This window comes from Nanorana parkeri, unplaced genomic scaffold, assembly GCF_000935625.1.
Source record: "Nanorana parkeri isolate BGI_ZX_2015 unplaced genomic scaffold, ASM93562v1 scaffold4, whole genome shotgun sequence".
NCBI lineage: Eukaryota > Metazoa > Chordata > Amphibia > Anura > Dicroglossidae > Nanorana > Nanorana parkeri.
In genome coordinates, this window is record NW_017306272.1 from 5202798 (window position 1) to 5228626 (window position 25829).

General features: G+C 45.7%; 1 protein-coding gene across 1 annotated transcript in view; it reads right to left on the reverse strand.

Annotated features, from left to right (window-relative positions):
* NFE2L3 (nuclear factor, erythroid 2 like 3) overlaps window positions 1–25557 on the reverse strand; it is a 38389-nt gene extending 12832 nt beyond the window's left edge. Inside the window, exons 1-3 of the mRNA XM_018573480.1 lie at window positions 24987–25557; window positions 16573–16583; window positions 2106–2268 (exon numbers count right to left, since the gene is read on the reverse strand). Coding sequence (XP_018428982.1) covers window positions 2106–2268; window positions 16573–16583; window positions 24987–25502 — 690 coding nt within the window. The 5' untranslated portion in view covers window positions 25503–25557. The remainder of the gene's footprint in view (window positions 1–2105; window positions 2269–16572; window positions 16584–24986) is intronic.
* Between the last annotated feature and the right edge of the window lie 272 nt (window positions 25558–25829).

Here is a 25829-nt window from a genome sequence, read left to right on the forward strand (position 1 = left end):
TACAGCACAATGTACCATCAGCTATAGAGGAATACATATCCCAGCAATACATTATAGAGCACCATGTGTGGGTGGGAGTGCAGGCTTACCTGAACAGTCTTCCAGCAACTTGTTTCTGAGATCGGGCCTGTCTATCGGCGGCTGTCATCCCCCCCACACCTGCTCCTCCTTACTTCTTCTCCCCGCGTCCCCGTGCCGATCGTGGATTTGGACGGGCGGTGAGCGTGAGGCACGGAGGAGGTGCGGGAGCGTCGATGCGGGCAGGTCTGGCAGCGGCGAGCGTGAGGTGGGGGAGGAGGTGTGGCAAGCAGCGTGTGTTAAGCCGTGAACAGGGCCAACCAATCAGGAGCCGATTAATCGATTATTGAAAAAGTTGACAACTTTTTCAATAATCGATTATAATCGATTATGTCGATTAGTTGTTGCAGCCCTACACTAGTGACTGAATTTGTCTTCAGCACTGTCACCATGGGAGTCTATTTATAAACAATTTGCAGAACCAATCACCCTTCTGAATATTTGTTATATGCAAATAAAGGCAAAAACGAACATTCTTAGTATATTTTCTTTAAAGACGAATGTAACATTCGGAAAATACCACATTATGTTCACTAGATGGAGCTGAGAAGCATAGGAAACAAATACACTGAGTGGCCAGATTATTATTACCACCCCATCAGTACTTCCTTGGGCCACGAGATGACTCCACGAGATGACTTCGTTGGGCCGCCTCGTGCCTCGAGATGCTGAAAGGTGATGCGAGGAATCTGACACTGCACTGTTGCCCTTCTGTTGTCTTGTACCAGTCTTGCCACTCTCCGTTCTGCCCTAACATTGACTAGTCGCTGACGGCCACAATTCGCACGTTCAGACCCAGATTTTTGGCTGACAGTCCGGTCTTTAAACACTTTAACAACAGCTGCTCTTGAACATTTAACAAATTCTGCTGTTTTGCTGATACTTGCTCCATGGCTCCGAGCGCCAACAATCATCCCACGTTCAAAGGCTGTTAAATCGCGTTGGTTACCCAAATCACTTCTACTGTCGTGGTAAACAACCTGCTTCCCTATTTATAATGGTCTGGCCCTCTAGCAACTTCAGCGCGAAATTATAGCTAATTAGTCTACAAACGTCAGGTGGTCATAATAATCTGGCCACTCAGTGTAGTTTTTCCTGTTCTCAGCTCCATCTATTATTATTATTATTACATAGTATTTATATAGCGCCAACAGTTTGCGCAGCGCTTTACAATATAAGGAAGACATTACAGTTACAATACAATTCAAGACAGGATGGTAAGGAGGGCCCTGTCCCTGAGGGCTTACAATCTAAAAGAGGAGGGGGAAATGATACATGAGGTAGCAGTCCATAATAAGATTTGACATTACATTCAACCGCAACAGAAAACATACTGAGAACGTTTGTTTTTTCCTCTATTCACACAGAGAGAACAGAACGTTCACAGACATTCTCAGCAAATTGTTTATGAATAGACCCCACTCTTCTGGTTAGTATTAGCATCCCTCTGATTATTTTCAATTGCCTGAAATTGCCCTTTTCTACTGCTGTGATTTCACTGGTGCTATCTGGTTCATAAAAATACATTTTGAAAATAATTTACTAGAATTCAAACGGTACAAATACACAATATTAAAAAACGAACATTTTACACAAGTTATAACAAATTCTCAATACCTATAAATATATCAGTGACTGTGGTTCATAAACATATCATTCAAGCAGAAGAATAAATATACAGGTCACAGAAACAAATCACAAAGACAAGTATAACCTATTCTTAGCTATGAGCTACTAACAGGCTTATTCAGCAAAGCAAAGAGCGATGTGCTGAATGTAACAACCAAGAAAAATCAATCAGAATTATTTCACTGATTTAACGTCATGATTTGATTGGTTGCTGTGGATTACTGCACTTTGCGCACTATTTGTACTGCTTTATTGAACACTTCTAAGTGCCAAATATGCAAGTAATAACCTAGTCTGTGGACAGAAAGGAAAGCTGATCCTCAGCCGCCCTCCATAACACCTCGGCCAATCATGATCCATTGAATGTTTTGTGACTTACTCATTCATTTATCACTTACCTCTGATCTCAGGTTGCTGTTGGCACTTGTATCAGTATTTCTAGCAGCTCCTGTTGTGCCGTCTTGGTCGTTTTGCTGAGTGATGTCCTCGTCCAGCACTCTCTTTCCATTCTCACTCTGAAGGTAGTTGTAATCATAGGAATCAGCAGCAAACCCCAACTTACTCCTTGTGCTGGGTGGCTGATCTTGTCTCCGCCCACTCCTGTAGTGCTCTGCAGAAAGCATGTAATGGGTGGGGCCTGTTGGAACCTTCCCACAGCTCTGTGCACAGGCAATGTACAGCACAGTGATGATGTCACTGCTACTTTATCAAGGTGATTTGTGCAAAGGCATTTGGTGGAAAAAAAGTGGATTTATCCTTTGTGGCTATTGAGACCTCCATGGTCGCCGGGCCCCGCCTCCTCTTCTATCGATGGGCCCGCCTACTCTTACATCACTGGCCCCGCCTCCTCTTCTATCGATGGGCCCGCCTACTCTTACATCACTGGCCCCACCTGCTCTTAGGTCGCTGGCCAGTGATGTAAGAGGAGGCGGGGTTGCTCTTAGGCAGGCCCCGCCTCCTCCTTCACTGCGACCGCTGGCCTCTTGTGCCGCAGCTGCTGGCTGTCACTGACACAGCTCCGCAGCGGCTGTGAGGGGAAACGCCGCTGCTGAGCTGTTTTCAGTGACAGCCAGCAGCCTTACATGCCATAGCGACCCACACGGCATCTGAGGAATGCCGCGGCCCTGCCCCCGTTCCCGGGCCCCATTGCCTCCGCCTGGGTCGCTATGGCGATTGTTACACCACTGTATACACACACACACACACTGTATATGTGTGTTTAAATGGATGGTTTTTTTACAAGTGTGGCAGATGTAGTGTCTAGCACTTGTGCGGTGGGCCTGAACCACACATCCCCATTGTAACTCTTTAGCTATTGCTGTGATGGCTTAGCCTCAGTATTTTCCATATTATTTTATGAAGTAGTAGTTTAGTAGTTTGGAGTAAATTATAAGAAGCACAGACTGTTTGGCTCACTGCTACGATGGTACAATTCTAGCTGTAAGATCATAATGAGGGTTTGCCTCGGTATTGCAGGTAATTTCATCTCTCCAAAAAGAGGAGAAATTAGCTTGACGCAAGCCCTCCAGGATTAACGCTCAGCAGATGTTAAATTGCATTGCAAGCCTATTGTTCAGAATGGCAGCTGCTGTGTTAGGGAGACAGCTGTCCTTCTACCATTATCCGGAATGTCCTCCTCCTCTTCTTATCAGAGCTGAAGAACTGGGAAAAGACACTACAAAAAGTTGGGTTCTTGTGACAAAGGAGGAAGAAAAGAGATGCACACAATACAAAAGGGTCAGGTTACTTTAGTGCCAAAAGGGGATTACAAGGAGCCAGGTTACAGAGACAGTCTAATGATGCCTGTGGGATAGCTGCTGTCCAAAGTTACTTTTCAGATAACAGTGTTGTATAATTAAAATGCCTGCCTATAACACTATGGCCTGCTGTCTTAAAGCTGAACTCTGGGCACAAAAACTTTCATTTACATGGTCTCCTAGTTATTACAGAAACTGCCTCCTGCTACAGCCAAATATTTCACATTTTGACTCATCAATCCAGAGCACCTGCTGCCATTTTTCTGCACCCCAGTTCCTATGTTTTTGTGCTCAGTTAAGTCGCTTAGCCTTGTTTCCACGCCGGAGGTATGGCTTTTTGGCCACAGAAAAATGGCAGCAAGTGCTCTGGACCAATGCTTTAATAATGTGAATTTTGTCTGTAGCAGGAGGCAGTTTGTTTGCCGAAGAGCTGGAGAGCGGTACAATAATGAGTGTCTGCAGCAACAGTGAAGCATGGTGGAGGGTCCTTGCAAGTCTGGGGCTGCATTCCTGCCAATGGAGTTGAAGATTTGGTCAGGATCAATGGTGTCCTCAATTCTGAGAAACACAAGCAGATACTTATCCACCATCATGCCGTAGCATCAGGGAGGAGTGTAATTGGCCCCAAATGTATTCTGCAGCAGGACAACGACCCCAAACATACAGCCAATATCATTAAGACTATCTTAAGCATAATGAAGAACAAGGAGTCCTGGAAATGATGGTTTGGCCCCCACAGAGCCCTGATCTCAATATTATCGAGTCTGTCTGGGATTACATGAAGAGAGAAGGATTTGAGGCAGCCGACATCCACAGAAGATCTGCGGTTAGTTCTCCAAGATGTTTGGGACAACCTACCTGCCGAGTTCCTTCAAAAACTGTGTGTCAGCCCTTCCCTTTGCTAAACTACTGGGGGTAGGGAAGGGAATGCTATGCTATACACTGGACCTCCCATTTGGAAAAGACCATATGACCAATACCCTAGTGTTGGTCATGTGACTTACCTCCAGAGGGTGTTGGGACTTGAGGATTCTTCAGAAAAGGTAATTATTAAACAGCTTCTGTCACCATGTCAAGGTTAAGAACAGCAGGGTAGGAAGATAAGGAACATGTAGTTTTGGACCATATGTTCACTTTACTAATTAGGTGAGACAGACCTAAAAAAAAAAAAAAAAAAAAAATCTGTGGGGAGAAGAATACCTGGTAAAGTGGCTTCAGGGCACTGGTATGCAGTAACCAGAGCTATCAGGGTCACACGTTGGCTTCTAATATCAAACCTATATCCCAGTGGGGGCCACTCATTGCATTTAGTGGCCAACAGGGCTGGCACAGGGTTGGGAGGATGTAGAGCCTGACCATGCCAGCTGTAGACGTAATCTGCAGGCATCTGGACATGGCGCCATTCAACCAGGAAAGGTTCGATATGACCTTATTGAGCTGGGCCTACCTTCCCTAACTACCTCCAGTACAACATATTGCCTTACTCCAAATCTACTGAGGAACTTCACAACACACCGTTGTTCTCTTGTAATCCGCCTCCACGCGCCTAGTCCCGCACCACCATTTTCTTTCCTTTTATCATCAGAAGCCAGCTGACTTTTTCAGATTCAGGCAGCTTGGCCCTCTAATGACACAAACCAGGTCTTCCCTCCTCCATCAGCAGTATGGAAGCTGATGCCTTCTGGGATATGGGGCATGAATAACCCAGGAGAGGATTTGGTAGGAGGTATGTGTGAATGGAGGGAAGGGGTCGGGCCAGAAAAAAAAGAAAAATGGTAAATAAAGAAAAAAAATTGGTAGTTTAGATCGCGGCGAAGGGGAGGGTGGCAGAGACACAAAGTTTGTTTGAGGCGAGAAGGTCCGATTTAATACACAGCTATGCATATGTCGCTGTAGTGTATGCTTTAAAAAGTTGTATTTTTTTTAAGCGCACCACAGTGAGACACGGTACAACTACTAACAGCAAAAAAGAAAAGAAAGAAACAGGCTTGATCAAGCGCATTGCCACTGTTTTGAGCACACGCACACCAGCAGCCGTAAGGTTGAACGTGAACAAGCCCTTATTATTGTAATATGTGTTGAAAACTATTAGGAAATACTACGCATTGAGTAGCAGTGCTAAGCACATACATTAGACAGGGTTTGCACATGCAGTAGTGAACCCCAGTGTGAACCCCCAGGCACAATGGGCACTTAACCCTTGTAGTGCTGGGGTAGCCCCACTGCAAGAGTAGGTTTTTTAAATTCCTTCTTCTTTATTTGTTCTCTATTCAATTCTATATGTGCTTTGTTCTGGTGTTGGAGACAGTAGGGTGGCTGACCTGTAGAGTAGAATGATGGACTGTTTAATAAATGCAGAGCAAGTTAAGATAGTAATGTATAAAAGAAGATGTATGCCATTAGCAGCCTGGAAAAAACAAATCTAACGTAATTCTCATCCGGAGTGACCTGTTTTAGCTGTAACCGTTTATAACGTCCCCAGAACCAGACCTACATGAGACATATTGATTTGGCTGGGTAATATACAGCCATAATGAGATCATTCCCAGGTAATTAGGCTGACAAGTAGGTCACACAGAGACATCACTGGAAATGTATGGCACAGAGCTGTGTGTGGGCCCATATAATGAGCACAGCCGAGTCTCATGTTCTCTAGTGCTGTGATGTCATCTCCTCTATCCAAGACTTGTGTTACTACAAAGAGATCAGAATTGTCCTTTTTTTAAGTCAGTTTTCTTAATGCATCCCTATTGCAACATCCCATATACTGCTGTACTAATATACATACCGTACTGCAGGGGTAGGCAACTTCAACACTCCATCTGTGGTGAAGCTACAAATGCCATCATGCCTCTTCCTCTGGGAGTCACGCCTGTGGTCTGTCAGTTTTGTAAAGCCTCATGGGACTTGTAGTTCCACATCTGCTGGAGTTCTAAGGTTGCCTACCCCTGCCATACTGGACGAGGTCTTGCCATGCATTCTGCACACAATCATTGCTCTTTGTTATATAGAACAGGCCGAGTAAAGAAGAATATATAAAGGCAACACAGCATCTGTCATCAGACATCTCCAGCCCCGATGTATTCATGGCCCCATTTTGTCATGCTTCATGAATGAGTGGAAATCCCCCATCACTGAACTTACTATACTGACGCACAGCAGACATACTGGATGTATACCTGTAATGTGGGTGACCTTCATTATATATATATATATATATAGCCAGTGTGGATAGAGCTGGCGGAACATGAGGATCCCATACATCACTGAAAAGAAAAGTCCTAGGAGGAGACGTGTACTTTCTATAAAGGGAAGTGTTTGCCCCAGTTTTATAACGAGTGTTGTCAGCTTCATGAACAGGAAACAATAACGTTTGTCATATTCCGCTGTCATTCCATTTCTCCAGCAGAAGATTCACACCGTACCATCCATCACTGCTAGTTATTACCTCTGCTTTCATATATATGTCACAAGCCATACCTAACAGGGGCTGTGACTAAAAGAAATGGTGTCTCCCTTACCTGGAGGGAATCCCCAGGGCCCGCTGTCACTGTGACAGCCGGGTCCTATGCTGCAGGTGAACACACAATATATACATGTTTGGGGGTTTCAAGTCATTTTCTATCCAGAAATTCAGATTGTAATATTTGTGCAAAAATTACACAATTGCTCTGGTATTAAGATGGTTAAAGCTCGGTATACACTAGGGATGTACCGATCCTGATACTAGTATTGGTACCGATACCGAGTATTTGGGCGAGTACTGGTAGAGGAGATCTCCCTCTGACTGGCAGTGCCGAGGGAGCATGAAGCCGGGCGGTGGGTTATGACCCGCCTCCCTGATTGGATAGGAAGCCGGCTTCACGTGTTGCTAAGCAGCTTGGCTTTCTAACCAATCAGGAAGCTTGGCGGCACATAATGACCCGCCTCCCTATTTGGTCAGGAAGCCAAGCTGCCTAGGAACAAGCTGGCCTCCTAGCCAATCAAGGAGCCAGGAGGCAGGTCATGATGTGCTGCCTGGCATTCTAATTGACTAAGAAGCCAGCTTCACTTTTTCTTAGGCAGCCTGGCTAATCTAACCAATCAGGAAGCCTGGTGGCATTTCATGACTCGCGTCCCTGCTTCCTGATTGGTCAGGAAGCCACGCTGCCTAGAAACAAGTGAGCCGGTATCCTAGCCAATCAGGAAGCCGGTATCGGGTCATGACGTGCTGCCCGGCTTCCTGATTGGCTAGTAAGCCGGCTTCACTTGTTGCTAGGCAGCCTGTCTTTCTGACCAATCAGGAAGCCGGACAGCATCTCATAACTCACAGCCCGGCTTCTTGATTGGACAGGAAGCCAGGCAGCCTCTGAAGCCAGTGTTCTTTGGCAAGAATAAATATCAGTACACGTACTCCACACCAAAAAAAACGGTATCGGTGCATCCCCAGTGTACACTGGTAGATGTTTATACAAAAAATCCCATCAGAACATTGGATAATATACGAGTACGTCCTGCAAAATATTGTTTGATTTTAGCATCTGATTTTAGAATGAATGGAGTTTCCAGAATGAAAAACACGGTTAGAATTTTGTTTGTTCAACAAAGTTGGCAGGTTGTGTCAAGCTTTTTGCTGAGAAGAACTCAGAAATGTTCTTAACCCTTGCAGTGGGGCTACCCCCGCAGTGAAGGGTTAACTGCTTGACATTTGCCTAGTGTCAAAAAAAAGAAAAGAAAAAAATTATACTCCCTCAATCCTCGGATCTGGCAGCGTTCCTTCCTCCCTGTCTCCTCCTCCTCTGCGGTGATGGTAGGTCCCTTGGCATCCTTACATCCTATACATTGTGTATAGAACGTGATGACTCGAGAATTCCTAGGCTGCTGCAGAGGAGGAGGAGACGTTCCAGGGACCGGTCTAAGGACCAGACAGCTTAGAAGGTCAGGTGAGTATAACTTTTTTTTTTTTACCCTAGTCAAAAAAGGAGCACTTAACCCTTGCAGTGCGGGGTTAGCCCCACTGCAAGGGTTAATAACATTTTTCTGTCCGTATTTGTCAACATCTCACATTATAAAAGTGAAATACATACAACATGTTTTTCTATGGTACTGCCACCCGGGTTATTACCAAAATGAGGATTTTCATATACAACATCCTGTTTTTGCAGGAATGAAAGGGTGACATTTTCCTTTGCACAAAAGACTTCCTGTCTGCAGGTCACTGACCAGACAAAGCCACAGCCTTGCCCGGCCTGACATGGCTAATCATACAAAAACAGAAAGGTGTGTATATCAGAACATGAAGAGAAGCACTCTGGCAGCCTCGCATTTCAGATGGGACACTTCTACTTCCGGGACACTTTTTTTGTGTTTGCAGATTAACTTCCCGTAGGTTTGGTGACTCCTGGACACTCTGGAAAGTAGTGAAATTGTAGATTTCCCTTCCACAGGCGGTGGTCTACGTTGAGAGCGTTGATAAATTCAAGAAACTTCTTGATGAGATTCTTATTTCAATTAGTTTACAGGGATGTGGGAAGTGTCAGAGCCATATACTGTATACACTGTATATACACACACACACACACACACACTGTACTAGATGGACCCTTGTCTTTATTCACCTACTACATTACTATGAACCCCCGGTACCCCCCAATGACTTCCTTTCCTATGGCTCATGTTCCCATCTTTTCTCATTTTATTTTATTACAGCTCTACCTTCAATTCTGCTAAAATGGATCTTTCACTTTATAAACCTCCATGAATACTTATGCCGCAATATATGGCGACTGTACCTTTCGGCCCCATTCACACTTGGCGATTCGCAAATCGCACGTTTGTCGCGCGATTTGCATTTTGTGCGACAAATCGCGTGATATCGCGCAAATGCTTGCATTGAAAAGCATTGAATCGCGGCAAAATCCGCTCCAAAAAGGGTCCTGCTGTAGCGACGCACGACCCGCGACAGCAGGACCCTTTGCCCCATTGCCATGCATTGGAGAGCGATATCGCGCGGTAAATAGCCGCGATATCGCGGGAATTACCGTGCGTTAATCGCTTAGTGTGAACGGGGCCTTCATCATTAAAATGTAGTCCTGGAGCTCCAGGCAAGTGACTGCTTATGCTGAGAGGTGCAGCCTGGGAAAATAATGTCATCAGTCGGCTTCAGGCAGGAGGAAGCATTTGCTCAGTCTCCTCACCACTCACTGATCACTCCCACTGCAATGGGGCATAAGGCAGTAAATGTGACATTCACCGAACACTCACTGCAGGTGAATCAATCACTGTACATTGAAGCTGACCTGTTTCTTATTTTTAGTAAGGAGTTACATCTTACTCTCAGATCCTACAAGTCTCCACACACTGCTCTATTATGCTGCAATAAAGGGGACGTAAAGTTCCAGCATATACCCAGGGTGGGCAACGCCGGCCCTCCAGCTACTGTGCAACTACAAGTCCCATGAGACATTGCAAGACTGACAGTTAGGGGCATGATTCTCAGATGCAGAGGAAAGTTGGGATTTGTAGTTAAAGCACAGCTAGAGGGCCGGAGTTGGCCACCCCTTATATACTCTCCTGTTATAACATCAGCACTGTAATAGGAATACATACGAGAGTTGTTTTTGATGCAAACAAAGCTTACTTGAAGAAATCCCTTTTATGTAGTGAGTGCTGCTTTCTGTCTGCTCATCACTTTCACCAACTTCCTGGATTCCCAGTGTGCTTTCTGTCTCTTTCCCTGCTGCTTGATGGGACGCAATCTCGATTTCTCAGGACTACATATCCCATCATGCATTGCTTCCAGAAAGCAATGATAATGTTACATTGTCAAGACATTGAGTTGTAGTTCAGAAGGCAGGCTCTCTGAGAGTGGTGCTACAAGGAAGTGCATAGTCACTGGGCTGAGTGAAATCATGTTGGTGTATTGAGGAAGTACATCCTATGGACATCTTAAATAAGTAAAGCTGGCCAAACACTGTTATATTTTTTTCATCCAACCTGTGAATGGACGAATCTCCCGCTGGGCTTTTGTATTCAGACAGTGGCGGGTATGCTGCTGTCAGAATACCAGAACAGTGATGGCAGCCGATTGGCTGCTGTCACTCTTCACCCAAACATTTTTCCACTGGCTCCTTTAATGTTCTGATTGAAGGATGCCGGATGGAAGGCTGCCGACACGGCCACCCATTGAAGGAGTTCATTCATACAGTGTATGGCCGGCTTAAGTGTACACACTTCTAGATGGATGTGGTTATTAGGAGCGGGCTAGAACTTATGGAAATTCAATATAGAAGTACAGATGTGTTTGTAGTTTTTGCCTATAGATACCATATAAGTAACATTAGAGATAATTGGTCCTATGGCTCCATTCACAGAACACATCCTGATAGGCCAACAACATCATAATACAGATGAGTGTCATTTATGGAGGAAATTGCTTCTGTAAATGACTGTGCAGGTCAACCAGATGTTCATCTATCAATATAAACTCCAGCTGGACAATACATGGAGGGAGTTCATTAAAACTGACAGAATCTGGAGCAGACGCCCATGGCAACCAATCATCTTCTAGCTTTCATTTTCATGGCTTAAAGGAGAACTATGGGGTCAGTGTTTTTCCCCATAGTTCTCCTTGGGGTAACGGGAGGACACAAACTAGCGCCCTCCCGTCACCCTAAGCTCAGTATACCGCGAGCTACAGCTCGCGGTATACTGAGACGCCGCACCTGGAGCGGATCCCGACTTAGATGACGGGATCCGCCCAGCTGCGTGAGTGACAGCTGGCTCTGCCTATCTAGAGGCAGAGCCAGCTGTACCCGCCCCCCTCCCCCGTCCGTTCCGCCAGTCAGCGCTGGCAGATCGGAGCGGGGAGAGGGGAATCCAGCCCCTCCCCCTGTCACGGCAGAGAGCCGTAACAGGATCGAGAGGTGAGCGAACGCCGGTATGTGTTCTCTCACCTCCCGATCTACTGAGCCGACCTGTGACAGTCTCATTGTCACAGGTCGGCTTAGAACTGTGAGGCGAGTGGAAATCACTCATGTCATAGTTCTCCTTTAACTGAACACACTGAAGAGAGAAGCTGATTGGTTACTATTGGAAGCTGTTCTAGATTCTGTCTGCTCCAGTCGATAAATCCCCCTCTGTGTAAACCTACCCACACACCTTACAATTATCTGCAGATTTTCTGTGGTCAGATGGAAAAAGTGCAACAGATTGGCCCGGGTGGAGATTCCTCCATCCACACAGTGTAGCGTAGATGGAGGAATCTGTTGCACCTTTTCCATCTGACCATAGAAAATCTGCAGATAATTGTAAGGTGTGTGGCCAGCTTTAGTGTTGTCATGCTCAGAAGACTTGAACGTGATTTGCATAGTTTAGTGTCAGTATTGTGTCACAGAATGATGGAACGGACTTTGTGTTCACATTTTCCTATAAAGAAACAAAAACGTGACTGTTGATTTCCTTCCAGGAAACGGACTGCTGTGAGTGAACACCTCCACCACTGACACAGCACTGGAAGAGATCAGGCAACATTGCTGTGGAATCTACAGAGCCGAGGTCATGAGAAATCTATACCTGTACATATTAGGCCTCATGCAGAACAATACAGGTGGGTGGCCATACAAAATACGCCTGCATTTGCAGCATCTGGGAGCTGCGACATCTGCGTTTTCAGTCCATAGCAAGGCATGCACAAAAAACGGGTGTACACATGCAAAAGAGCCGAGACCAGGTGACACTCCACTGTGACGCCATCGCACATGCGCGTGACGTTGCCGAGCGATACCAGTTTTTCTATGGAGTACGAGTACTGATATTTATATACTCGCCGATATAGAGTACCGATACTTCCAATAGCATTGAGCCGGCTTCCTGGGCAATCAGGAAGCGGGCCGGCGTGTCATTACCCGCCACCCAGCTTCTTGGTTGCCCGGGTTTGGCTGGCTCGATGCTGATTGGCCAGGAAGGCGGCTTCCCGGCCAATCAGGAAGGTGGGGGGCAGGTCATTACCCACAGCCCAGCTTCCTGATTGACTGGAAAGCTGGCTCCGTGCGGTTTGGCTGGCTCCATGCTGATTGCCTGGGAAGTCGGCTTCCAGATGCAGACAGGATGTCTTTTTCCTGGCCAATCAGGAACCTGCCTTCTGAACTACAACTCAATGTCTAAACAATGTAACATTATCATTGCTTGCTGGAAGCAATGCATGATGGGATATGCAGCCTTAAGAAATCAAGAGTGAATCACATCAAGCAGCAGGGGAAGAGATGTAAAGCATGCTGGGAATCCAGGAAGTTGGTGAAAGTGATGGGTATACAGAAGTCAGCACTCACTACATAAAAGGGATTTTTTACAAGTAAGCTTTGATTGTATTATCAGAAACAACTCTAGTATGTATTCCTATTACAATGCTGATGTCATAATAGGAGAGTATATGCTGCAACTTTACAACTCCTTTAATAGAAAGCCCAGTGACAGTGAGAACACAGGAGCACAATCGGGTGACAGGGACAGTGTTGTCACCCTATAACAGGAAGTGTATGAATGAGAACCTTCATGGCAGGATCACCAGCTATTATTTTAATGAAAGCAGAAAATATAAAAATATGGAAATGACTTTTGCAGTCGCAGTACTTATATAGTGATTGTGATAACATCTACTTCTAAATGGAATGTGGGCCGGCACAGCTGAATCTATTCATTATGAGAGAAGTCATTTCCCTGGAACTACTATAGAGCCCGAGAGTCACAGAACGGCCATCCATCTACAACAGGTGTTCAGCTTCCCTCGAGGTCTTTTGTCTGCGTGTTGGGGGAGCAGATATCACTTTACAATACCCGGGGAAGCATTATACAGAAATAAAGTGGACAATCGCTTCTAAACTGCAAAACTGTATTAAGATTAACCGGCACGGAGAGACGTCTGACCTCCCGCCGTGCCGTCATCAGGTCATACAGACATTGTGTTCTCTTCTTCCATTATTATCAATCCTGAGATAAGGAATTTCTCCTGCATAATACATTTCCCTTTCTCTCCATGTTAATACTTTATGATATTGTATTGGTAATGCACTGAAAGCCACAATCTAATCTCCCTGTGATCTCCCTTTGTCTTTATGTTGTTGGTAAACAAGTAACACTAATGATGTACATATAAAAGAAGAAGAACATGAATGGCTTCACAAGAATGAACCTTTAGGCCTCATTCACACCTGACCGTTTTGTAGCGCGTCCTACGCTCGATGAAAGCTCTACAAAACGGTCAAAAAAATAAATTGCATTGTAGTCAATGGTATCGTTCCCACCTGTCCGTATTTCCGCCCGTCCCGAACGCACTACAAAACGGCCCACGCATGAAAAGGTCCCGGAGCGTTTTTTGCTGCGTATTGGTCCGTTTTGTAGGGCGTTTTCCATTTGTATACGGCCAAGTAGCCTTTGGGGTCGCGCGACTTTTTTTACCGCGAATCGCGGTAAAAAACCACGTGACAGACGCGCATATTACAATACGCATAGGTGTGAATGGGGCCTTACAGGCAAGCTCAGCACAGGCCCATGATGCACTGCAAGGCTCCGACAGCCACAAGCATGATTATCAGGGGCAAAGGCATGATTGGTTTTGTAGTATGACCACAGCCGGAGTGCTTGGTTTACACCTGCCCCAGCCTACACAACTCCTGTATATAGGAGCAAACAAAGAAAGTTCCCCTGTAGGAGTACAGCTTTGCTTTTCTGGTAGGCTGAGCTCAACCAGTGTGTCGGGGAAGGGGGTGTAGGCCAGGTTACCCACTTCTTTGCATTTCAAATTATTTGGAAGAAACAACAGCTCAGAGCATACATGACTAGGTGTATATGCAAATCAGAAAGAAATGGGGTTTTTTTCAAAGGAAAATATGTAAAGCATATGTGCTGTTCTCTGATAAAGACTGCACTATTCATATAAACCAGGGCCTCAAGTCCCATGAGGCATTGCAAGACCGGCATGTTGGGATTTGTAGTTGAAGCACGGGGGGGGCGCTAGATAAACCAATAGTAGAGTATTCAGGATTATTATAGTAATATTATACATTATATAAGTTTACATAGAGTCCATTATCTTCATTAACATTGACTAGCTTCTAATCACACACACACATACATTCATACATACATATACACACACACACTACTATAAAAAGATTGCTTTGTTTCCTATCACTCATTCAGTTTCACTTCTTCACTAAGCATGCTCCATCCCTATCTATATTGTACCCCCCTCTCTTTTTCTGCCATCAGTACAGGATATGGTATTTGCACACATTCCCCATTACACTCTCATGACACCACCGCCTTTCATTCTGTTATCCTGCTCAGTGTGACACTACCTCTCCCCCATCCAATATTCTCCTTTGCAATATTGCTTTCCCCTTTGTGTCTGCTTCTTCCCCTCTTCATTGTCATCCCATGATCTCACATGGAATCTACAGACTCAAAAGTGATTGCACACCCAGAGCACAATCAGAACAAGCACACATAAACAGAGCACACAGAAGCTCTGCACAAACAGTTAGAGAACACACAGTCACAGCACACACAACAGAGTACGCACAGAAGATAGCATGCACAGTCAGAGAACATGCAAAGAGTACACAAAGACAAGAGCATACACAGTACACACAGTCACAGAACACATACACACAAAAGAAAGTACACACAGACTGAACACACAGCAGACAGCATGCACGGTCAGCAAACATGCAGAGCGAACGTGCAGTCAACATACCACACAGACAAGCACACAGTGCACAAAGTCAAACAAGGTCAGCGGACACACAGAGCACACACAGAGATAACAGAAAGACTGCACACAGCACATCAGGCATGCACAAAAATCCACAATGTCTGTAAAGTCCATATGGTGCCATAGCACGTGAGTGTGTGACTATAGCGCAGCCACATTGTTACAAAGACATTGCCTTACCCGGACATATTGTACATCACTAACCGAACCACAAAACTAATGACGCTTTATAACTAAATAAAACACGTTGTTTCAAATAAGCAGCTCAGGGAAGAGGCACACTGTGCTAGGATACTAAATTTGCGAGCACTTGTCATGTGTAAAGCAGCCCATTCATTTCATTTCCTACATGTGGCAAAGAAGTTCATGCACCTTCCTGAGCTTTGCACATTTTTGGGGTGTTTGTTTGGCACATTTGGGGTGCCAGTGATAATTAATGGCAGCGCAAGGCGCTTTTTCGCACGTTTTGTGATTGTACATAAATCACAAGGTTTTTTCTTGCATTCATGCACTACACTGGTGTGAGGGCCCAGTCACACCACCTCCAGATCATCTCCAGACCGGACCAGATTGTTTCTGGACCTAAAATGCATCCCAATGTTTCCCTATGCTCTTCTTGGCCTCAGTTCACACCATCGCAGTCAGTTCCAGACCAAACCATTTTGTTTGGTCTGGAACGCACTGGAACACGTCAAAAACGCAACGGGGAAAAAAAATGCGTGCGGCTGCTTTGGATGATCTCATCACCCCTGGACTTCCTTCTTCTGTGGAGAGAGAGATTTGTGACGATAGGAACCATGATGGCTGAAGTGGACACCGAATGCTTTGTACAACTTATGGAAGCCTGCCCAGAGCTGTATAATCCCAGGCATGGGCAGTATAAGAACAATAATAGGAAGATGGACAAGTGGAGAGACATTGCTGTCCAGGTTGTCCCTGGCTATGATCATTTGAGCAGCTCCGAAAAGAACAACTGTGGTAAGTTCATGTCTCTTGTATGCATGCATTGTGCTGCTCTTTTCCTAGCTATCTGTAGGTCTTGCAGAGGTCCCCCAGCAAGACCTAAAAGTAAACGCGGCAAAAACGCAACGCAGTGCCTTCCAGATCTGGTCCAGAAAATGGTGTGAACGTGCCCTGAATGCAGGCTTATACTGTATCATGTAACCTGGCTATCCACCGACCCCTTATATGAACGCCGGACACAGTAGTGATGTAGCGGCCAGCGGAATGAAGTGCAGAACACAGCGGTGGAACAAGCAAACAACACACCCCAGAAATGTTTTGGATGCTGAACCTTCTTTAGCAAGCTTTGGGGGGCAACACGGGTAAGAATTAGGGGTCTTCTCTGCATGCAGATCTTCTTGTGTTTTAATAGCAACAAACTCACTTTAAGTGAGGAATACAATTGAGGAAGTGAGGAATACTTTTTTTTCCCGATGGACATTCATGACATGTGGGTACCTATTGTTTGGCATGCTTTACGTAAGTGACGACTTTTTAGCACCCTCATCTCCAATTTTACAATTTAATCACTTTTTTTTATCACTGCACACCAAATAAAAGTGAAAGTAAAGACATCACATTGTTCTGTAGAAATTCCCTTGGCTGAAATATTAGATCAAAGAAGAGCTTTAGTTCAACAAGATGGAATTTTCTACACGGTATTTCCCTGAAGATCTGAGCCTGTGGAGAGGGCTCTGAACTTACTAGGAAGAAGACCTTAATGCTGTGAGGATCAAAGTCTGAAGAGCCCCCGATTCCTCACAGCCTCAACTCCTGATAAACAGAAGGAACGTCTGACTTAAAAAAGAACTCCGGACAAATTTTTTTTTTAGCCTTTGCAGTGGGGCTACGCCGCACTGCAAGGGTTAACTTCTCGTTTTGGAGCGTTCTATTCACCAGAACCTTAGAGCCAGCTTGCAGCATTCTAAGGTACCCGAGTTATCATGTTTTATACACATTGTATCAGAAGTGAGGATGAGACAGGCGAGTACTGTATAACTTTTTTTATTTTGTACCTAGACCAAAATGAGCACCTAACCCCCGCACTGGGGGTAGCTCCACTGCAAGGTTTCATTTTAAAAAATGGCATTCTTCTTTAAATCTGGCCATACATGTGGCACCGCCGTCATTTTCTGCTTTACATCATTTTTTCAATAACCTGTATTGAAGCCGGTAATTTATAGACCAGTACAATCGTTCAAACTCATGGGTGTTGGATTGACTGGTTTCAGGCAGCCATTTGTAATCGTATGTTCAAGTCCCAGTTGATCAAAAGTGGCTCAAATTGCCTAAAAGTTGCCATGTGTGGTCCACTTAAAGTAGAACTGAAGACCAAACTGTTTTTTTTTGGGGGTGGGGAATTATAATCTCAGTCAGCTTTTTTCCATCTGTGTCCCAAAGGGGAGATTTCCTTTTACTTCCTGTCTGAGACCACTAAGACCCCGTTCACACCGGAGTGGTTTGGCCACACGGATCTGCCAACATGAGCAATCTCATACATTGCTGCACTATTTTTGCCGCGCTGATCAGTGCGGTTTACATACAGCTTTCAATGGAACCGCGCTCTTCAGCGTGGTTTTGGGCGTTTTTTATTGCGTTTCAGCGCTGAAACGCAATTAAATACTCCCAAAACCTCCCTTTTGAGATCCGCAATTGCCCTGGTGTGAATGGGCTCTAACAGGGACACAGGCGGCAATAAAAACATTACAAGTGTTCTAATCTCTCTCCCCCAAAAAGAAATACGTAAAAGGTTTATTGTTAAAAGAAACAAGTTAAAAGGAGAACTATGAGGTGAGTGCTTTTCACTCACCTCATAGTTCTAGCCGACCTGTGACAATGAGACTGTCACAGGTCAGCTCAGTAGATCGGGAGGTGAGCGAACACATACTGGCGTTCGCTCACCTCTCAATCCTGTCACGGCTCTCTGCCGTGACAGGGGTGGGGCTGGATTCCCCCCTCCCCGCTCCAGTCCACCAGCGCTGACTGGCAGAAACGGATGGGGAGGGGGCGGGTACAGCTGGCTCTGCCTCTAGATAGGCAGAGCCAGCTGTCAGTCACTCTGCTGGGCTTATCCCGACACAGTTGTCGGGATCAGCTTCAGCTGCGGCGTCTCAGTATACCTTGAGCAGCAGCTCGCGGTATACTGCGGCGTCTCAGTATATCGCGGGCTACAGCTCGCGGTATACTGAGCCTAGGGTGATGGGAGGACGCTAGTTTGTGTCCTCCCGTTACCCTAAGGAGAACTATGGGGAAAACCCTTAACCCCATAGTTCTCCTTTAAGAATACTCACATAGAATCATGCATTTAATTAATTCATATCTGACACGCGTCTCCCATCATCAAGAAAAAACGATTCGTAGGTGATTGTTTGAATCAACAGTCCGGACCCGCTGGTCACTGTAACCAGACTGACGCGTTTCAGGGTGCATCCTCTTTATCAGAGTGACGCTGTCTTTTCTATTGTATTTGCATATTCGTGTGGACATCCCTGTCGGGCTGGGACATGCTGCCTTCCTGGTCCAAAAGGAGGAATATGGAAAGTATTGTTGGAGTGGACACATCACAGGCGCTGACTAATTGTGTGACTTTTTGCAGCTTTGAGCTAGAAAATGCCTAGGTGTAAACGGGGACTAAGCGTCAGCGTTTCAGAAATTTTTTCAGGCTATTTCTTATTAACGTTTTTACGCATGTCGTCGCACATTTGTCAATTGGGTTTCTAAGCGGTTTCCAAAGCGTGTTGTCATGCGTTTTCAGATTGTGCCGAGGACGAAGGCTGGCTCTTGTGCAACAAACGCGCATTGACAGGCATTGCACTGAAGTCTATGGTGCCAAAGGTGAGGAGATCTGCAGAAAAGTAGCTCATGTGCTTTTTCCAGTGACAGGCGTTTTGCTAGAAGTTACAGGAAGCTCAGGTGTGAATAGGAGGCATAGAAAACAATGGAAATCCTCTGGGAGTTGTAGTGCTTTTCCCTTTCAGCTACAAAACATCTACAGTAGGTGGGAACAGGGACTCTTTGACAGTTTCAATGGAATAAAAGGTGAAATACCAAATTACTTATCCAAAGAGGAAAAGCCCCGGAGAATAAACCACAAGCATGTTGGCTATTCACCTTTCTTATCACTGTTCCTAGCAGTGCGTATTTATTACCTTCCAGTTATACATTAAAATAAGAAAGGCGAGCCATAAATACAGAATAAAGCAGCTGCTTCCTTTTAATGGCAGAAGCTATTGATTTTAGAACAAATAGAAATATGTTCCAGTTCTCTAATGATCAATCCAATTTCAAGTTGATGGTATACTAAAAAGTTGGACAACAATCGTGTCTGATTCAGGAGCCAGGTCGTCTAATCTTGGAAGCAGCAAAACATGTAAGAAAATGAGAATGTATGAGCTTCCAAAAACATCAATCACAATGACTCTGCTCGGAGATGACAGAACTGCTAAACTAAATGTAATCACAATCACTTAGATTCAATGTGTAAATATCATTGCAAAAATGATCCTCTACGTTATTAAACACTCAGCTTTCATTAAATCCAATCAATTGGACTTGCTGTATGTTTTTAAAGACGTTTTGCAGGTCATTTGACCAGCTTTCTGATTTGAGAAAGCTAGCCGGATGACCAGTGAAACGTCTTCAAGAAAATTACAGCAAGTCCAGTTGTTTTGATTTATTTTCTACAGATATACCATGACCTGGATAATTGTATTAAGGGACAACAACACCTTTATAGTAGTTTGGTAATGACAATCTACAAATAATTAATTGCAGGCTTTTTATTCTTTGCATACCGTATTTTTATTTTCCTCCCCATTCTTCTCACCGTGACCATTTTCACTAAGGGTAGATGAATCCTAAAAAAAAGTGACAGTGCACATTATCTGAAAGGAAAAGATCTCGCAAGATTTTGCAGTTTACTGAGGAGATTTCCCAGGAAGGCGCTGGTGATGTAACCTTCCCGGGATCCATCTATGAGGCCAGGACTACATCACCAGTGACTCGTTCAACCAGGAAGTGGAAAAACAGTAATTGTAAGTACAACATAAAAGCAAAACGTGTGTTTAACTAATGAATGGAAGATGATTTCATATCAGCTGGTGAAAGGGGTAAAAAGGTCCACTATACAAGTGGAATTAGTCTTTAAACACATGTATTATGTGAAATATTGTTATACATTTACTGCATAGCCATCTATTGAGTTTGCAGCTTCTGAAATTGAAAGAAAGTAAAGTACTCAGGAATTAGGACTCTGAGGGCTAGTTCACACCAGCCCCAGTGCGTTCCGGCCCGATTGGTGCCAGAACACACTGGATCGCAGTCCGGCCGGCTCACTTTGTTTGGAGCAGGAGGGGGCGTGGCGGTGCATTGAAGTCAATGGCACCGCAGCCACGCCCTTCGGTCACAGTGCGATCAGCTGCACTGGAGCGCGTGGCACATCAGTGACTGTGTTCCGGTGCGGTCAAATAAAATGCTGCATGCACTATTTTTTCCGACCGCACCGGACCGGAACACAGGCACTGACTCGTTTAGAGCAAAGTGATATGTTACCTTGTAAGAACGACCCCCACTTCCTCATACTTACCTACAGCTTGTTGTAGCCAGGAGTCCAAAACCTGTGTAATCTCCATGTCAGATGATGCTGGACCTTACGTAGTGTTAACTCTTTAGTCTTCTGCACTTGTCAGTGCTCAGGCCTGGCAACTGCCAGCTCATGCTCAAGCACTGCATCCTGGAAGGTCATATGCTCCTCCATGCCTGGAAGGACCAGGATTGGCATTGATTCAACTAAGCAACGGAGCTGTGGGCAAAGTAGCAGATTCTACTTCAAAATACTCTGCAGCAACCAACACCAAATAATTTAGATGTCTGCTTCAGCTCAAGCAGTTAGAACTTGCTTCTTGGTTGCTATGGATTACTGCATGCCTTTGGTCTACATTAGGCTACGTTATTGAATCCTATCGCAGAGGAAAACAAAAAAGATTTCCCTTGCAGTGGAGTTGCCCCTGTACTTATCCTCTAGGGTGCCCATATCATGTACTTTTACTTATCCAATCTCTCATTCCTGCAGGCAAGCTTTACACTGCAAGACCAGCTCCCATAGCCTCTTCTCCCCCACACTTTGGCGGTCGCAGGCCCTCCGACGTCATTAAGTAGGGAGGACTCTGAGGGACCACTCACAAGCCGGAGCATGAAGGAGAAGATCTGAGCGCCGGCTGTTGGCAAGAAAAAGTGCTTGTTATGGGGACCCCCGAGGCAAAAATTAGAGTTTAACCCTTGTGGTGCAGGGTGAACCTCACTACAAGGGACGTTTTTTGTTTTCCCCAGGGATAGACTTTAAAAAAAAAACAAAGCTTACCTAGATGGAACACTAATATTATTAATACTACTAAAAGGACCCTAAAGCTGGCCATACACTGTTAGAGTGGACCTTTACCCCCTTTTACTAACAATCACATCAGCATGCAGCTCTTCTTGCAGATATGAACTCAGCTTACATTGAAACATTTTTTTACTTTTTCTTACAATGACTGTTTTCCCGCTTCCTGGTTGAGTGAGGCGCTGGTGATGTAGCCCTGGCTTCACAGTTGGATCCTGGCAAGGCTACATCACCAGTGCTTTCCTGGGAAACCTCAGCTGTAAATTGCAAAATCTTGGGGAGGGAAAGGATTTTTTTCCTACTGTTGCATGTTCCAAGAGGCAGACCCAGAAGTAAAAGGGAGGTGGATTCATCTGCCCTTAGTGAAAATGGCCACCATGAAAAGAATGGGGAGGATTAATAAAAAGGTACACAAAGGGATAATAAGCCTGCAATTATGTATAAGTATCTGTAGATTGCCATCACTAAACATTTCTAAAGGTGTCCTTGTTGTCATTTTTAAGATAAGGGTGACATTCCTCTTTAAATTGCATTGAACCCCATGGGCTGAACCAGGTATGGGTAATCCAGGGGCTCAGACGCTTCCGATTGGTTACTGCAGACAGATGTTGAGTGAACTTGCTCCTCTCCATTATTCTGCAGAAACTGGATGAGGAGCTTATTTCACCTCTTTTCGTTGACCTTTGAAATCCTAATCACATAAATCTCGTCTCTTGGCTTACTGACTCACAGTCAAAGATTTCATGAGGTTATCATTAAGTTTCATGTGCATTGCAACACCTGGAGAGCCGTACCTTCGAGTTCACATAAGGTTCTACACCCGATCTACATGTAAATTGACAGAACATGCTCTGGGGCAATGTAGGAGACATGCCACCTACAAACCACCTCTTCTAACAGCCAAGGAAACAAAGACAATGCAATAATGGAAGCAGACAGCTCATTCATTCTCTTCTGTTGGGATTATTGAGGTATAGCGAGGAGTATGGTGGACAGACCAGTTTGATTACTAGGGCTGTGGCTGTTTTGTAATCCTAACGTATATTATAACAAGGCAGAAGAGAAACGGGCAGGGCGTGGTACACCATACTACAGACACATGCTATCTCCTCAGCTTACATGATCAGACTTCGGAGATCAGTGGAGGTATATTTTATTATGATGACACCTATATGTAAATACATACATGAAGACCTTTCTAGTCAATCCCAGATCATGAAAGATCCCAAAGCCTGGCACATGTCAGCTCTGAACCACAGACGGGTGACTTCTCCATTGTGAAAACTTAGAGCTTGTAAGGACTTGTGCACATGGGCAAACCCTTGTGCCATCACTGCCACTTCTCAATGCCACTATGGTGAACGCAGGCTGGCATGTACGCACAGGCCAGGACAGCTCTACGTCACATTTCAACACACCCCTATTTATAAAAGCCGCACCCACTAATACAGGGGTGGGCAAATTAATATAGAATTCAGGGGCCAATCTGTCCATTCCAGGAGCAGAAGGATTTTTAAGTGTCAGTTCCATTGACAACAACCAGAGAAAACCCTCAAACGTTAGGTGCCAGCTGTCATTTTTACCTGGCACCTAGGATTTGTCCAGCCATGCACTAATATATTACAGAGCTGATCCCCACTACATGTGCATGGCAGCCTATATTTACCATGCCAGTAAGAGCCAACATACTAATGCTAATGTGGATCTGAGCACTGGGCATCTGGCTACGTCTTAGTTATTGGGAAGCGTGCATGGCCTCTCTGGCTTTCCTTAGTCAACTGCCTGAGATATCAACGCTCAACTAGCTCAAAGCTGAACTCCGGGGGAAATGACAAAAATACCCTTGCGGTAAGGCTCCCCCTGCACTTTAAGGGTTAAATGCTCGTTTTTGCCAAGGGTACCAGGAAAAAGGACTTTTTATTCATCTTATCCCTCGCAGCTGTTGGCTCCTCAATCTACGCGACCGGTTCTCCAAAACCTCAGCTCTTTGGTCCTCCGGCTGGTGGCCGCAAAAGTGATGTCACCACGTACAAAGCAGGACAAAAAGTCAGAGGGCCCGCCCACAACCCGGAGTGTCAGAGTGAGGAGGGGAGCACCGGATGCCACGGGAGCGAGGGAAGGTAAGGTATAGCCCTTCCTCCTGGTACCCTGGGCGTAAATGAGCAGGTAACCCTTGCAGAGTGTGTGTGTGTGTGTGTGTGTGTGTGTGTGTGTGTGGGTGTGTGTGTTGTTGGGGGGGGGAGGTGGGGTTATCTCACTGCAGGGGTATTTAAAAAATAATTAAATAAAAAAAAATATATATAACATTTATTTATAACAGCTGCTGTTGAGTTATATTTATTATTTTTTTGCTCCTAAATAACCCCCAATTTGCATTGTCTGGTGGTATAGTCCACCGGGTAGCATTGCTTGAGGCAGCCATCCTGGTGACCTGTGTTTTATGATTTGCTGTTAAATACCATAGTTCAGTCACCTCTCTGCCCCCAGCCCATAATTGGACAATAAAAGGAGCAGCTATAGACTGATGAGCTCATCTCTCTGCACTCTCCTCCTGTCAGCACATGTCAATACAGCATAATTGATAGCCCCTTCCTCTCGCAGTCTAAGTGCTGCTGGACAGGGGATTATAGAAGGCTGAAATCAGGTCACATGCACCCAGATAGCAAGCAATTGAGCTGCAAGTTTGAAAATTACTTGCTAAACTATTGCAGACTTGCCCAGCGTCACAATTTTGTTGCACAATTACAGCAAGTCTGCATTGCAAGTCTCCAGACCAGCGAGCTTGCAGAGCTCTTGCTAAGACCTGCAGGACTCTTGCTGTAGACTTGCCAAGCAAATTTGCTACAAATTCAAAAAGTGACAACTAGAACTTGTGCTGCAAGTGTTCTGCATGTCTATAACTTGCCAGGAACGTGTGCAGCAAGTTAACAAGAATTACAATTTCACCCTGCCACAAGTTTGTAGCAAGTTATCCTTGCTATCTGGGTAGGTATTTCTACCCTCTGCTTATATCAAATATTTTTTTTTTTATATAGACCTGATCTGCATTCTCTTATTCTGGACTATTGAGAAGTGAAGTTACCTCTGTGGTAGTCTTCCAGGGTTGGCCAATGTGGTTGGGATGGGGTAGCGTGGCTAGGGTCAGCCATCCTGGTGACCTGTCTTTTCTGATTTGTAGTGAAATCACTTAGTTCAGTGCCTCTAGCCTGTGATTGGACAATGAAGGAGCAGCCACAGACTGATGGGCTCATCTCTCTGCTCTCTCCTGTCAGCACCCTTAATTGTCCCCCAGTCAGGGGATTATAAGAGTTTGCCATCAGGTCACATGTAGGTATTATTAGTACATTTCAATCCCCCCTGTGCATTGTCTCTATAGAAGTGAAGTTACCTCTTTGGTATAGTCTCCGGGGCTGGCTTCTGTAGCGATGTGTGGCTGGGAAGGGGATGCATGGCTTGGCTGTAGGTTGCTGCTCCTGGCAGGTGTCTGGCTGGGCCCTTCATTGTCCGCGGGGGGGTCCGCGGATCCTCCGCTCTCCTCATTGGCTCCTGCACTGAGCAGAGCGCTGGCCGCTCCAGCCTCAGCATCCCCGGACGCCGCATGCACCAGCCAGGCGCTGAGCTCAGTCCTGGGGATGCGGGGGTCCCCCAGCGCCCTCACTTCGTCCAGGAGCCTCCGGGCAGTGAAGAACGAGTCCAGGTACGGGCTCTTCGGGTGCAGGCTGGAGCCTCCCCAGGTGTCCCTCAGGCTGTGGAAGGGGATCTGAGAATAGGCAGAGCTGCTCCCCAGTATGATCTCCCGGATGGGGGGCAGGTAAGACTCCAGATCCACCCTCACCCCGACCAGGCTCAGCAGGATCGTGAACTGCAGCAGACCTTCTGTCATATACTTCTTCAGATCCTTCATTTTATCCTTGCCGGGCCGAGGGGGATGGGAAACTTCTCAGCTGCCCTGGAAGAATTGTCCTGCGCTGGCTCAGTCTGGCCGGGAGATGCTGCCGCTGTTGGCAGTGGGCATAACCGGGGCGCGGGTGGGGCACTGGGGAGCAGCCGGCGACAGAGGTTACCCAGGACTGGGGAGAAGACAATAGAGCACGCCGGCTGCTCCACTCCTCTGCAGTGAGACACAAAGACATCAGCACACAAATACACTGAGTGTGCCGGTGTGACGGCGAACATGGCACCCCGGGCACCCTATAGACGTGCACGCCCCATAGCGCGTCCCTGCCGGCCT